This window comes from Stigmatopora argus, chromosome 1 (assembly GCF_051989625.1).
Source record: "Stigmatopora argus isolate UIUO_Sarg chromosome 1, RoL_Sarg_1.0, whole genome shotgun sequence".
Lineage (NCBI taxonomy): Eukaryota > Metazoa > Chordata > Actinopteri > Syngnathiformes > Syngnathidae > Stigmatopora > Stigmatopora argus.
This window is the reverse complement of record NC_135387.1, coordinates 13380175-13396579: the sequence shown is the minus strand read 5'-3', so window position 1 is coordinate 13396579 and position 16405 is coordinate 13380175. Positions and strand designations below refer to the sequence as shown.

General features: G+C 39.7%; 1 protein-coding gene and 1 long non-coding RNA gene across 2 annotated transcripts in view; one reads left to right on the top strand and one right to left on the bottom strand.

The window, feature by feature from the left end:
* Positions 1-10348, bottom strand: part of LOC144086674 (uncharacterized) — a 32769-nt gene extending 22421 nt beyond the window's left edge. Inside the window, exons 1-2 of the long non-coding RNA XR_013304553.1 lie at positions 10009-10348; positions 8710-8779 (exon numbers count right to left, since the gene is read on the bottom strand). This is a non-coding gene — a long non-coding RNA (uncharacterized LOC144086674). The remainder of the gene's footprint in view (positions 1-8709; positions 8780-10008) is intronic.
* srxn1 (sulfiredoxin 1 homolog (S. cerevisiae)) lies at positions 10089-12285 on the top strand. The gene is made up of 2 exons (XM_077616670.1): positions 10089-10366; positions 11034-12285. Exons 1-2 carry the CDS (start codon positions 10136-10138, stop codon positions 11241-11243), a joined length of 441 nt encoding a protein of 146 aa, XP_077472796.1. The 5' UTR covers positions 10089-10135; the 3' UTR covers positions 11244-12285.
* Positions 12286-16405: the final 4120 nt, after the last annotated feature.

The following is a 16405-nucleotide window of genomic DNA, read 5'->3' as shown; positions in this document are numbered from 1 at the left end:
AAAAAAAAGTGGAAAGGGAATGCATCTCGCAAGTTCTGAGCTGGTTTGAAAGACCCGGCACGCTTGAACGCACATCCCAGCGCCCAGTCATTTGTCCCCTTACTAGCTCCCCCGTACCCCATCAGCCATCTTCATCCCGACTGCCTGTAAACAGTCCCACGGAGGATGAGACGTGTTGAAGTGGGATTGACAGAGGGCGGCCGAGTGTGGGAGGATAACAGGTGTTTGCAGACAGACTGCAGATAGGGAGCGTAATTGAGTTGGTGAGCAACCTCCAAGGGGAAGGTCAAGCACCAGCAGGCAAATGCACTGTCAGCCATTTGCATATTTCAAATGGATGAAACCAACGCAAGGCTAAAACAGAAAAAAAGGGAAGAAATGAAGAGTTTCCGCTCTGTTTATCTGTCGACGGCTGTCTCGGCACTGCAGCTGAATCACCGCGTGAGAGCATCCAACCACCTGTCTCCTATCTTCACTCGAAAAATAAAACGCCATTTGGCACGTCGCTGGATTATTGAACTTTGAACCCACGCACAAATCACTCCTTGCACTGCTTTTATATTCTACAGTGCGGGAAAGATAAAAAAATGTTTTTGCAAAGCTGGCGACTGCGGTTTACCATGCGGGATCAAGGGTTTGAGAGGAGGAAACTAAAAACATTATATGTGGTTGTGCAACAGGCTGAATGAGTTTGCATCTTAAAGTGGCAGCAGATCAGATCACAAACATTTTAACGTTTTAACATTTTTACTGAGGAGGCAGCTCGCCACGTCCAAATTGAGACCCAGTGCAGCATTGTTCCTCTTTGACCAATTTGTACATAGAATTGTAAATACATCACAGCAATAATATGCATGTAGACATTGAATTGCCCTTTTCTATCCATGCTGTCTCATTCTTTTTCTATTTATTTATGAAAAAACAAAAACAGGTACCAATTACAATCTGGGTGGCCACGTGAATCAGGGAGTGTCTTGGTTTCCAAACTAGTATTTGTAAGACAAGGCAACAACACCAGTGTATTCTCAAAGAATTGATCATGCTTTTTTTCTTTCTTTCTTTCTTTCTTTCTTTCTTTCTTTCTTTGTTTTATGTGCCCAGCTCGGCTGTGCAAAGAGAAGTGCCAAATAAATATGATTTCCATGACAAAAGCCTTCAACATATGGTTGGCTGCTTGAAACCTTCCATATGGCTCTCAAAGGAAAAAAAAAACAGATTAAGATTTTCCACTTTCTTGCTCTCTGTCTGTCTGTCTGTCTGTCTCTCTCTCTCTCTCTCTCTCTCTCTCTCTCTCTCTCTCTCTCTCTCTCTCTCTCTCTCTCTCTCTCTCTCTCTCTCTCTCACTTCTCTCTCTCTCTCTCTCTCTCTTTACTCTCTCTATTTCACTCTCTCTCTCCCTCTCTATCACACTTTCACTATCTCTCTCTCTCTCTCTCTCTCTCTCTCTCTCTCTCTCTCTCTCTCTCTCTCTCTCTCTCTCTTCCTCTCACTCTCTGAGTACGAAGAAACTTAAGCCATGATTGCTGAGCGGGTGTTTTGGTTTCTCTTGTTCTACTACAATTTATGACAAAGACAATAGCAATGAAAACGTTAATAAAAACAATAGCACAAGCAACCTGAAAGTCTGATGTTATTTCTTTATGAATATGATAAACAATTTGCCTAAAGAGTAAATGTATATACACATACACAGGGAGGCCAACTAAAAAGATTAGAGGTTTGTCATTTTCCCCATCATGGGTACACATTAGAGATAGAATGTAAAAAAAAAAATCAGGAAATCACATTGTATGATTTTTAAACTACTTATTTGTTTGTGGGGCCAGCACAAGTTACTTTTAAAGGCATGCAAATTTGACTTTTTTGAGCTTTTATTCATGCTATAAAATATCATTCCCTGGTTTAAAGTCCACACTCTAGAACACATAAAGAAAATGGCCTTATGTGTTAAGGTTGAGTTCCATTTGGGGGGTTTGTTTTGGTTTTTAATGTATGTGTTGCATTTTCTTCTGTGAGGCTTGAACTTTATAAATTACCTACAGATTTCACCTGTTGTTGGGGTTTCCATTGTGCTTTCCACATTCGCTGCCTTTCGGGTTTGCACGGTTCTACCCTGTTGCACACAGTGGCCGCTACCCTGCTCATGCCGGTTCTCGCGTCTGCCTAGAGTGCATTGTGGAGACAAAGCTCCTCCTCGTCAATGCGAGGCCAGTGGAGTTTTGGGTGAGCAACTCTATTGCACCAATTTCAAAATAAAATACAGGATACTACATTAGGGTGTTCGAATTTTAGAGATTTCCCGTTTCGTAGAGTGTAATTTCTTTTGTAAGCAGAGACAATGTATTCCCATTGAAGCCTTTCGTAACCTGAATATGTCGTATGAAGAGAGGTTCATAAGTAGAGGTACCACAGTTTGTCTAATATCAGTCAGTTTTGAGGCAAATAGTTGTGCCTTTTTCATCACTAAAATCAACACGCTCCCACGTTTTAGTGTGTTGTCGAAAGCAGAACTGGACACCATATCTGCGGACCAGTTATTTACTCATAATTTATAAATTATTCCTGTTGAATTGTGACTGAATGAACAGAACTTGTGAAACACATGGCAGAAGAGGAGTCTTTAAAAAAATTCTTAGTCAACATTAAGTCACAAAGTAATTATGACAGTCATGTGCCTTCAGCTGGTGCTCCCTCTGTCATTGTTTGAACAGTTTTAAGAGCTGTATTGTAAGTTTTCTTGAAATGTCCGCACTAGGTGCCATAAAAATGTCAACAAGCTATTGTTGAGTGGGTAGAAAGCTGCTTTAAATAAGAGCTCCTGAGTCATCTGCATTATGAAAAACCCTAGCATCTGTTTAAAGCTTTTCCCTGCCCATTAAATTTTTAATGGAACATTGATTTTATGCGGCAACGACTCTTTCTGAGTGACTCCAAAGACAGTGAAAAATATAGCAACAAAATAAAAATGAATGATGATGCGAAGTGGTATTTATTATTCTAGGGCTTTCCTTATTTGGGTCTCAGGGAATGTGCAACAATTTGCTTGTGTCCTTGAGTGTCCTCCATGACCTCAATTTCACTGTAACAAATAAATATCAATATTATTGATTAATACACATTGTCTTCTGGTCTCTATGTAAAAGACTGTGTTTAAATGTTGATTGCGGTGGAGAAACAACAGGAAGTTGTCCATTTTAACGCCTCCAACTCCATCCAGCCACATGTTGCTCGATATCAGGTTTTATGACGCGAGTAAATAACTGCCTTCATTACATAGCGACAGACTGTAAAATAGGGACTGGTGGAACGCAATTACATCACATTTGTGCCAGCAAAGTGCTCCTGCGCAACAGCTGTGATGAGCTCATCAGCGCCGTGACACAGGTGAGGAAGCCGCGGCCCAGCGAACACATCAACAAAGACCGCCGCCCGCTGCCGCCCACGAGCGTGGCATATCAAGCCAATTATTGAAACCAACCTGAAAAATTGAGCACGCTATGCTCACACTTCAAAAGATATTGACCTGAGGACAACATCATCATTTGAGAGAAAATATGACGAGTTTCTGAGGGAGGAACCGGGGTCGATGCAAGGTTTTCCGCAGCGAGGGAGTGCTCACATAACCTTTATGCTGTCGTTTCTTCGCTTAAAACACAACCGATACTTATGATACACACCATTGTTCTCAAACTGGAAGAGAATGTTTCCATATACTAATTATCAATACACAGTGTACATACATTGTAGAATTGGTACAAATGGGGAAATGTTTAATACCCTTTAATGGGAACAGCGGCCTGAGTCAAGGTATTGTCAGTGATAACCCAATGTATTCAGGATTTGCTTAGTACTGCAAAAATGTGTTCGTTTATCTAAGGGTATATCCCTACTTATAAAAGATCTAACGCTAACCGCAGAAGAACATTTCTAACACGCTTTACATAGTGTACACTGAAATAGAATTTTACCCATTTTCCTAAATAATCTATATAAGCAGTATTAAACCAATACACTGATTTTTGTAGCTATAGCTATTTGGGTGATTAAAAATAATCTGACCCAAGCAGTTAAAGCAGACAAAAGTGAGATTGAGGGCTCATAAACGTTGGATTAAATGTACTAATTGCAACTGGTGGCATCATCTTCTTCCCAGAGGAGACAACGAACAACTAGCATGACTTAGGTTTAACACTTTTGAAGTCGTCACTTTCCCCCGCCCCCACAATGATGCTTTGTGTAAACGTGACGCCATCTGTTAACAGAACACTTGACGACTGGCAGCTTCAACAACAATACACTAAAACATTTAACATTTGTTCTGCTTGGATAAATGTATGGGAAGCATGAGTGATTTTTGTTCAAAGATTAACTGCATCAATTCATAAGTGGCCAGCCAATTGCAGGGCACAGGGAGACGGACAACCATTCACACGCACAATCTAACCTAGGAGCAATTTAGGGTGTTCAACTATCCTACTCAGCATGTTTTCGGGATGTGCGAGATAACCGTAGTACCCGGAAAAAAACCACGCAAGCCCGGAGACAACATGCAAACTCCACACAGTCAGGACCGACCTGGAATCAAACCCTCGACCCCAGAACTGTTAGTACAAGGGTCCACCAAACTGCAACAAACCACACAGAATTGATCCCGTGCTGAGAAGCGGCTGCGTAGGGTAGGGTTTGTCCTGGGCACATGCAGCTGTAAGTGACCATTTATGGAGTGGACGGTTACTCCGTGCACATTGTGCATCACAGGAGAGCTGCTCATTAAAAACTCCATTCCTCTGTGTTTCATCAAGTGAGACTGCCAAGCTCTTTAACTCGCTCTTCTTGATGTTTGCGGGGTTTGCGGAAACCCCATCTGTTTCCTCGGCTCTCTGTTGGCACAGGGTCCACCTCATCCGTATGCTTCACTATTTGAAGTGGTGTCAGAATTGCATTTTTATGCATCTATTATATTAAAACTTGTCATCAGTGCTCAGGCAAAAGTCAAGGGGGGCCGTGGGTCGCCTTAAATAGCATCTCTGCACCTTCACCACGTTCAAAGAAAGAAAATGGGGCAGTTTGAACAGCACACATATTGTTCAAGTAATATGAACGTTTTGAGGCAGTGGCATTACTTATTAATAATTTTGAAATACACTAGACTAGAGGTTTTCAAAGTGGCCGTTACAGTCCCCGGGGGGCGATATGAACTTTCGAGGGAGCGCTGGCGAGTAAACAGTCATATGGGGACGTTGGAGCAATTACAGACAAATGTGACGTTGCTGTTGGTAGAAAGGCCGGATGAATGGGGCGATTTAATTAAGCGTTCCCCAGTCGCTGCAACTAGACCGACGTGCCTGTATACATCCAGTTTGTTGCCTGTTTTTAAAATTAAATACAATTGTAGTTTCTAATCGTTACTCCATTTTGTGCCTCTAAAAACTTTTTATTGTCATTCTGGCGCTCGGTGGAGGGGGGTTGGTGGCATTTATTGATGGGTGGTGATAAAAAAATAAAAATAAAATACAAACTTTGAAAACCACTGCACTATACCATCCAACACATACATTTGGTTGAATAACCATCACATTCTAAGAATTTATCATAACATTGAAAGCCCACACACGTACGGGGAGAATGATGTGTCATGAGTGTTTCTTCTACCAAACATTGAGACTCACTGATGTACAAATTGTCAGGGGTTGTGTAAGGCATCAAGAATGCTCATGTATAACCTCTTCTAAAGAGTGAACCTTTGGCCTCTAGGGGTTGCCCAGTGATCCCCCAACATTCAATGAATGCTTCAACTCTGAACTGGAACGTCAACCAGGTGGCAGGTTAGGAGTGACTGACAAGTTCTTTGAACCTCAAGTCCAAACGTTCAGCTTGTGTCATCTCTCCGTTGTCAGAGACAAGAGGCAGCAAGCACTTATTACAACCAATAAACAAATGCTTCCCTCAAGTAGCACCTCAGTCAAACCTTTGTCACTGGATTCTACAAAAACTGAGTTGGGAATCCCCAACACTCAATTTGGATCAACCATCAACCACCTTTCAGGATTACTTTTGATGGCTAAATCATAATGTCAGACCTTGACATCTTGACGTAATTATTTACCCAGACCTTAACTTAGACAGATAATCTTACATTTATCACTAAATCTTTCGATCAACCTTTGCAGAATTAAGAAAAACTAATTCATGCATACATTTTTAGCCGATTGGATTGCATTGGTGTATTTATAGGTCTCAAATATATCCTAAATAATAATACAGCTGTAGCTAATCCAGAACTGTTAAAGTATTTGCACTTAACAAATTAATCTAATAATGCTTTCTTTATCATAGTTCATCAGCAGATAGGATGACTTCTGTCGAAGGTTGATGGTGTAAATACGTCAATTGTAATTGAAACCAAAATAAAAGAGTTTCAATTTTGTGCATTACACATCTAACTTTAACAGAGATATTTTAAACTAGTAAATTGTATTATGACTTGTGGGTAACATTACTAGTCCCGCATCTTCATGTACCAATATATAGTAACACGTGATAACATCACTATTTATCTACTCTGTTGCTGCTGGCCAGGATTACATAGCATCTGTGCACAGATTAGATGTGTCTGTTGTCCGCATCGCCCACAGGATGCGAACCGAGTGGCTGCATCAACATTTCACACCAGATCACAGCGAGACAAGATACAGTTTGTCGGCAATGCTTTTTCAGTCGCCTTATTGAGCGTGGAACAATCAAACAAAGCAGTTATTAAAAGTTCCTGTCAGTGTCTCCTCGCCTGCTCTGCTCCATCCGGTCACTCTCCTCCCTCATCCTCTCCCTCCCCCCACCTAAAATGCGTGCATATAATATTTACAGGCTTGCATTCAAACGGCGTCATGTAAGCGGATTTAATTTCACAATAAACAATCAAACTAATCCACAATCCATTCAATCCCAGTGCTTCAGCTACGGTGGCTCGCTTTTCTTGCTTTATTCGTATTATTCATAAAAAAAGGGATATATTTATTCATAAATAATTCGATCTTGTTGGACAGTTAAAATCACTTTTGCATTATCCTTGTGAATGTAACCTCAGATTGACTTCATCTTATTGTGAGAGTCAAGCGGATATTTTACATCCCAAAAACATGTATGGTAGACTGGTTCAACACTCTAAATTGCCTCTAGGTATGAGTGTGAGCATGAATAGTTGATCGTCTCCTTGTGCCCTGTGATTGGCTGGCAACCAATTCAGGGTATCCCCCGCCTACTGCCCACAATTGGCTGGAATAGACTCCAGCACCCCCCAGGATCCTTGTGAGGATAAGCATTTTGGAAGATTATATACTTTGGGTAATATCATTCCTGGAATATTTCTGATACATCTCATAACATGACACTCACATATGCATACAGTTTAGAATTTAAATGGTGGGAATTCACTACAACAAATCTAATAAAGTGTGGAAAAAAATAACACTGCATCCATCTTTCCCTAAGAATTTTTTTTTGCAACAAGGCTACAATAGATTTACCGTACAGGCAAGTGATATCATTATAACAGTAGAGGCAGCAGAGGTTTTATTCCAGAGGGAGACACTATAAAAGAGGAAATTATTTCATAGGCAGGTTTAGAGTGATGCAACAATCCACATCATTAAAATAAAAAAGCCAGCCTTGCCTTGGACTACAATATCATCTACTCTTGCTAAAAACTCCCATGACTTCATACACTGCCATCAATCTTAAAGCTTTGGAATGACAACCGAAAGTCACCTTCAGAGTCATGATCACTTTAAAAGCATGTCAGGGTGTAAAAGAAGAGAGGTGTGTGTGTTAGGGGAGGTATGGCTATCTAAATAAATATAGCTCATTTCTGGCAGGTAATTTTCTCCAACTGCTCTAAGTGTGACAATCCCGCGAGGACCAAAAATCTAATATTAACAGCAAATCATTATGTGGGAACAGTTCTTGTGTGACCTGCGGCTGCACCTGTATGACTAACTCAATTGTAGTCATTGAGAGATGTTAGCAAGAAGAACTCGTCTCCGCTTTGACAGCAGAGGGTCGCACAGAGTGTAGCAAGACTCGAATGATTTACATGTCTATATGCGTTGACTGACAAGGTCTCATCTTTTGCATGTAATGCTGTTTATTTCGCCAGGGAAGGTGCATGACACTTTCTGACAGATATTGAAGCAATGGCTCAAATTTGATGCTGAATAAAGCAGTGAACGCTAAGGGGTAAAATGTCACCATACATATTGACTAAATGTTCACATGTAGCCAGCTGCAAACACCCTCGTCCTTATGGCAAAGTAAGGTTTTTTTTTTCAACTAGACTGGTGTCAACTCAGAGTTCTTTTAAAAGAAAGAAAGCTCAAAGATTAGATAAATGATCACGAGATAGTTGGTATAGCCGCACCGATACTTTATGTATTTTGCTCTGTTTCGCACTACAAAGATAAATTACGTACAGATTGCACGGTTAATGATTAGAGACTATATATAGAGGTACATGTTGAATCTGATTCCCATGTGACCAATTAACTGTCAAAAAAGGGGCCTATCGTTGTAGGTGAAAGCATTTGTAATAATTCAATATAATGACCTGCCTCTTCTGGCCAAGAAATCATTTTTAATTGTCTCATTAATAGATGTTATAGCTATAGCGTTGGACACAACAATGCTTCCATTTCTGCACATCTTTTGAAGATTTACCTGTGCAAAGATGCAAGCCCAGATGTCCTCTGTTTGTAACCACAGCAACCTGCACATCTCTTTGAAATTCCTGCAAAAATAGAACAGTACTGTACTAAGTTAAGCACTTTGAAGCAGAATGCCTGCATCACGCAACAGTCTACACGACCTCATTAAAAGAGACGTTACAGGATGGAGGGCTTGTGGCGTCTTATTTTTCAGATTAATTGCTGGCATGAATTTTAAAGAGGCACCCTGGTCTAAATATCAAAATAAAATGCCTGTTAATAAAAGAGTTGTTAAATAAATTCATTTTCAGCACCTCCTCTTATCACCAACCCCTATCCATATTCAATACATCTTGCCATGTTTTCCTCCACGTTTGTTAAACCCATATTTGGGGTCACCGGGTCAATTAATGGGCAGGAACCCGAAATGCCGACTGGATAAAGATCTGAGGGATCCTGGAAATGCAAGTGGCCCCACCCCATCCATATTTCTGATTAGAGAAAGATAATGATTTAAACATTGAAAGGTCTAAAAGAGAACAAGTACTCAAAGGAACGTTTTGAGCCACTACTGTGTATTATTTTAGGATAAACGTTAATGTTGAGTATACTGGAACTGTAAAACAAAGGATAACAATGAAGGTTTTAGTTTGAGAAGCTGGCTTAAATAAAAAAAATGGCAGTGTTGAAGGTTTGTTAACGCTGGCCTATCGAAATTAATTATCAACTGATCACTTTTTTCTTTATTGTAGTTGTTGGCAATTAATGCTGATAACTACCATCACAGGGCGGCCCGGCGAATGAGTGGTTAGCGTGTCGGCCTCACAGCTCTGGGGTCCTGGGTTCAAATCCAGGTCAGCCCACCTGTGTGGAAATTGCATGTTCTTCCCGGGCCTGCATGGGTTTCCTCCAGGTACTATGGTTTCCTCCCACAATCCCAAAACATGCATGGTAGGCTGATTGGACATTCTAAATTTCAACCTCGGCATGGGTGTGAGTGTGCATGGTTGTCCGTCTCCTTGTGCCTTGCGATCGGCTGGCCCCCGATTTACGGTGTCCCCCCACCTCTAGCCCGGAGTCAGCTGGGATAGGCTCCAGCACCTCCCGCGACCCTACTGATGATAAAGTGGTTCAGAAAATGAGATGAGATGGGGTGATGTTAGCATTTAACTTTAGATGTCTAACTGTTGGACCCAGTGGTCGCTGGTGTTGGGCATTATAAAAGCCAGTCTACCATGACAAAAAAATACTGGGTACATTTTGAGCGATGTTTGATTTCTTCTACCTTCACAAAATCCACTTTACTACTCACCTGTGTTTGACCGGCTCGGTAGAAACACTTTTGTGATTGACAGCAAGAATATCCAACGAGAAACCACGTCAGTGATCCCACCCGCTTCTAAACGCGGAAGTGAGGCAGGCACAAGTTTGCATTTCGGATGATGTTGCGTTTGTTCCGCGGAACCACAACGATCGTGACCCAGTTTGGTTTCTGTCGCATAAACCAGACGAAAATGAGTACAGGAGCTGACGTGACAACAGAGGAGTTCGGATCGATTCACTCGAAAGGGCTACAGGAAGTGACCGACGTTCCGATTAACGTAATCATCAGGCCGTTTCCTCCCGTTTTGGACGAACAGAAAGTCCAGAGCCTCGTCAATACAATAAAGGTATTTTCCTGCAAGATAAATTCTGGATGGGAAAATGTAGGCTACTTTAGTACAGTTACCCAGTAATATAACGTTATATTTTCCCCACTGCCTCATCTGTATATACAGTGCTTAAAATTATATTATTATTGTTATTATTATTATAATTATTATTATTATCATCATTATTTTTATCATTATTGTTATTATTGGTATCATTATTTTTATCATTATCATTGATGTTATTATTATCATTATTATTATTATCATTATCATCATCATTATTATTATTATCATTATGATTATGATGATGATGATTATTATTATTGTTGTTACTATTATTATAAGAATCATTAAGATGCTTTTTTTTAACGATGGCAATAATAATAATTATTAATTAAATCACTCTTGTTTTTATGTTTTCTGTTCATTTTAAATGCCCGGTAAGACCAAAAGTAAATTTTTGGGGACAAATGGAAGAAAAACAAGGTGGTTGATTCCATGACTGTCCTACATACAGATGAGCACAGCAAAGTTTTATTTCAAGTCTGTGACAAATAATAATAAATCAGGATTTTGCTTCTTTTTCCATTGCTTTTTTTTCTGATTAAATGAAACGTTGTTTTATAATATATTACGGCAGGTTGTTGCAAATCTCCCTGCTGACAAATGTTTGCTTTCCTTGCAGGTCATAGCTGACATTAGTGTTGTTCCTCCCATCGATGTGCTTTGGATTGAAGGCAGAGAGGGGGGAAATTATTTCTACTCTTTTGGGGGTTGTCATCGGTTCGCAGCCTACCAACGGTTGAAAATGCAGACCATCCCTGCCAAAATCATTAAATCCAACATGTCGGACCTTAGGACGTATCTTGGTGCTTCCACTCCTGATCTGATATGATGATGATGATGATGCAGAGCACATGGTTATCCATCAGGGGGCGATGTTTACTTGCAGTCCAATTTTTTTCTTTGTTTTTGTCAAATAAAGTTCGGCATTAAAGGGGGTGACGTTTTTTCAGTTTAAATTAATGGACGGGTAATATGTCAGGGGTCACACCATTAGTTGTCTGTGAATATTTGCTCAGGATTTTAAAGATAAGATAAGATGATTCTAATGCCTGATACGTATTATCTTTATTGGTTTATCTGCCAATTTGTGAAGTAATGCTCCAATTTTTGATTCTTGTTTTCATATAAAGGATTTTTTCTATTGCTCTAGTTGGATAAAAAGTCTGTAATAGTGTGCAGATTTTAAAAGCTGCTGGTATTTTCATCAAGATAAGTTATATATGCTGATGAATCTCAACCACCACTAGCCAAAGCCAACCATGCCAAGTTTTTGCAGTGACAAATGACAACACATTCCCTTTAAAGCAACAGGGATTTGAAAACAACAGTCACAGACATACAATGTAACACTCACAGTCATATATTCTTTATCCTGTGCGAAGAACAAAGATTACTGCATCTTATCTTATCTGATGCCTGTATTATACTGCCCCCAAGTGGACAAGGACACCAGGAACCAAATATAGTTGCAATGATTTACCATACACATTTTATATTATACAATGCTATGCTGTTTCTGTTTTTGAAAACACTTGACATATTTCTTGTCTATGTGGGTGGTGGAGTGTATTACTAATGTAGTTTGGCATGGCATTATTTTTAGAAGGTGCATGTATTGGGACTTGCTATTTGTACTTAAATTTATTTAAAAAAATCTTGCTTCTTAAGTTATATATTAACTACTCACACATTGATTGTGTGAATCACAGACATTTTAGTTCTTATGGAAATAATTATGAACAGTCATACCAATCCTATGAATGTCCATCTTAATGTAAAAGTCCGAGAGGTACTCATACTGACTACATTTTGTGCACAACTATTTAATTGATTAATTCATCTTTCATAAAATAGATTTAATGAGTGTGTGACCTGGTTGAAGTTTGTAATTTGATGGGATTTGCTTTATCGAGTAAAACCACTTCGCAAACAAGCGAAATACAATCAGCAAAGATGCCACTTGTGTTACGTCTTATTATGCAAGTACCTGCCTACTTTGATTTTTTTCTACCCATCCACTCATTCACCAATAGCCACGCAATGTCTTAATATAAACACTTGCCTACCAAAACACCCACTTATCAGAGCACTTTAAATGTAAACATAAAATTTTCAAATTTGATCCAGGCATGTTAATGAGAATTGAGCTGTTTGCAGAGGCAAGCAAAACGAATCCATTAAAATAACCTGACAATTGACATCTTGGCCATTTTCCATGCAAGACTAACCTGATAAAACCTCAGCAGTTAAGAAAAAAAAAGTACAAATAAAACAATGCATTTGCATAACAATTCTGCACACAAATAGTTACCTAAGAATCGTGGATATAGTATGGTTATTTTCTAGAGAAAGCCAAAAATTCAATTTTACTACTAAAATTCTGGTGTTTGTGTGTGTTTTTTCTTTCTAATGTTTGCATTGTGGATAGATCTGGAGTATTTGGCTTGTACAATGACAAAATGAATCCCGAACAAAAATACAACTTGCCTAATAATTGGGCATACATTTTGAAATCCACTGTCAAAATTACCATGTGAAACATGAAACATACCATATTTTGATGAGTTTATTACACACAACACTTTCATAAGACTACCCCAGGATGCACACTGAGCACCAGGCAACAATATTCAGAATGGTACCAACAGCTAATCTCTCCCTTTGTTTTGGTTGAGGGAACTGTTACAAAAAATCATTTGCGTTCTTTACAAGCTGGCAACGTATTATGCGCAGACGAGTACCTTCCTATACGTCAGTAGCCTTGATGATCTCCCTTTGTGGCTATTGTGCAAATGAAGGGAGACCAAACCCAAAAGGACTCCAAATTTTCCCCGGTGTGTGTGTGTGTGTGAGAAGATTTCCTTCCTGTGGCTCTCACTGTCTGGAAGTAACCAAATCCTCAAAGCCCTTTTGACACGCAACACCACCATTAAAAAAGGAAAAAAAGGGAAAGAAAAACCAAAACATTGCACCTGTTCCTTGTGTGCAACAGTTTGCATGGGCGGCTCGGTCTGTTTTATCTTTAAAACATTCAGCACACCCAAGGAATTTCAGAAAAGGAAATATTTTAAAACATTAAGAAATAGGGCTTTTTTATGTATTTATTTATTTTTTAGCAATCTGCTTTGTATGAACTTCGTTAGCATCGTCGGTGTCGCTAGAAAAGAAGTTGTACCGAAGTCTAAAGGAATCTAGCCACCCTGCTAAGAAAATGTGCTCACCAGCAGTTGCTGCTTTTGTTTTGTTTTCATGCTGGTCTTGCTGGTGTCAGCAGCTACCAGCAGGCAAACAAAAACACTAATAAAAACAGTTTTTCAGCAGTTAACGGCAGACCCATTGGGAGCAATTTAGGGTTTCGCATTTGTTGCAATTTCAAGGACTTGGTGCTTCAACTGAATCAGTGGTTCACAGGAGGATCACTGGCGAGGACTATGTTTCTCAGGTGCCCCCACGACTGCTCCATCCATATATTGTAAGACCCAAAGTCTCTTTCTTTTGGCCCCTGACTGTTTTTGGGCTTCTTTGTCCACAATTACTCTTCCACTTATGCCTATTTTGGAACAGATTTTTTGAGTGCAAAAAATGAGAAATCAAAATATTTAATGTAAATATTTAATCATTTAACAGCCCCACTATCTCACCCCCCTAAGATTTCTCTCACAACTGGTAAAAATGCTGTCTCACTGGTTAGTTCCACCATGGGAGGTTTGTTCTCGGTGTTGGAGTCTACAATGATTTCTCACTGCTTCCTGTCCGGAACTGAAAGCGACTGCCGGTGTGTGCAGGCGTGTAATTTGTGCCAGATTTGCTTTGCTGATGGGTGCCTCTGCCGCTTTGACATACATTGTGCATGAGTGTTTACCTCTAAATGTGCCAGTCACTAATACATTCAGAGGTATTTCATGCTTCAACCTTGTAAAGTGTCTCTATTTATAGTTTCCCCACTGTAGTAAATCAGCATGGAATGAATACACAAGGAAGCACTCATGGGAACAGAAATGCTCATCTTCATAGTTTGTCTCTGTGAGTCTTTTTCTCAGACATTTACTGTACATTATGTGAACGCGGAGGACATACAGTGAGCAAATTGTGATGAAATATCACCTGATTTGTGTCATGCAATTTAATTCTGTTACTTTTGGTAGTCTCATAAAAACTCAGTATTCATTATTATTTTCTAACTGTTTCTCTGCTATTTTTAGTTTTAAAAAAAATCTACTTTATGTTGGCTTTTTGAACAGTTCCCTTCAGTAGTGTAAAGACTTAGACATAAACGTAACTAAAATACCATGTGTTTCAGGTTGTGTTTAAATGACAATGGTTTCAAGCAAAAATGCAAAACTGGCCGCTTGTTGTTACTTTTTTTATTTCTTATTTGGCTAAATCTAAGTGGGGGGGGGGGGGGGGGGGCAGCATAGTGGTTAGCGCATTGGCCTCACAGATCTGGGGTTGAGAGTTCAATACCATGTTCTTCCTGAACTTGTGTGGGTTTTCTCCAGCTACTCCTGTTCCCTCCTACATCCCAAAAACATGCAGGGTAGGCTGGTTGAACACTCTAAATTGCTCCTAGGTATGAGTGTGAGCGTGAATGGTTGTCCATCTCCTTGTGCCCTGTGATTGGCTGGGGCAAGGCAATGATTCAGGGTGTCCCCCGCCTGGTGCCTGTGGATAGGCTCAAGCAGCCCCGGCGACCCTTGTGAGTATAAGGGGTCCAGAAAATGAATGAATAAATGAAATCTAAGTGCAATCTAAGAGATGAAATAGTGCTTGAAAAATGTAGTACTATGCATGTCCATAGCTTCTATTCTGTATGGGAGACAGTGTTACCAGATTAACCAGATTTCTGATTAATTGGGCTATTTTCCAAAACTCAGGTGGGAGAGAACTGAATTGGGTGGCTTGATAAAATTTAGGCTACTTTTGAGAAATTCTTATGTTGGACACAAGGGCACAATTTGGATTTTATTTATTGAACTAGACAGATTTTACGATGTGATTGGTCTTGAGACAGTCTTTACATTTTGGAAACCCTGGACACAGCTGCCAATAAAACCCCAAAAAGCCATCTTTGTCTAAACAATATGGACAGCTGGGAATTTTTTTCCCGTTAACGTTGTTGTGAAATGTGTGGAGCGACAAACATGCCATCTGATGTTGAAACATGAGTAAGTTAAACAAACACATTTTAATCACAATTTCAAGGTATACTTATTTATACAATTGTCAATAATATGTATCAGTGAATAGTTAAATGTTACTGTTAACTTTGTTTTTGGGTTGTTGTTGTTGTTGTGTAGGATTGGGTTTCAATAGTAAACAGCTTGGTGGTGACATGATGCAAATGTGTCATCAGCAGTAGGCAACTGGATGAAAGCAAGTGGGCTGAGATAACACCCACACATTGGGTCCTCTACAATGTGAAACAAATTCAAAATCTGTTGCTTAATAGCAGAGAACTGGCAAAGCGCCTCAATCCGACTCTGAACCTTTTTCGAGTAGAAGAACCGAGGCCAGTAGGAAGCCAGTTAAATTGCAGGAGAACATGTTCCTCTTTGTTCTGCGACTCAGACAGATCATCAATAAAGACTCAGTGGGTGGTGAACCCGAACGGGTGCATCCTCATCACTGAGATAAATGGATCTTCTTTCTGGAAATGAGCTCAATAACAATTCACAGCTCCTTAGGAAAGATAGGCTTACAACTTTCCTCCCTTCAACTTGAAGTTAGCACACTAAAAAAACTATAAGAAACTGAAACACAATCCGCACTGCGACCTGAAACCATCTTAGCAACTTTGCCTATGAGGCCAGATAGTGGAGTGTTCAAGTTAAACAACAATATAAAGTCTTTTTTTCTAGGAACACAGCACTTAATCTGAAACCTTTGGAGCACAAGTAGAGAATTTATGGGTGCACAATGTGAGTCAAAGTCACAATTCACTTTCTACTTCCGTGCTCTATTGAACCATCTTTTCCAATGTGAGGTACATAA

Coding starts and splice junctions, on each gene's coding strand:
- srxn1 (XM_077616670.1), top strand. CDS start 10,136: ATGATGTTGCGTTTGTTCCGCGGAACCACAACGATCGTGACCCAGTTT. Junction 10,367..11,033: donor GCCTCGTCAATACAATAAAG/GTATTTTCCTGC, acceptor CTTTCCTTGCAG/GTCATAGCTGACATTAGTGT.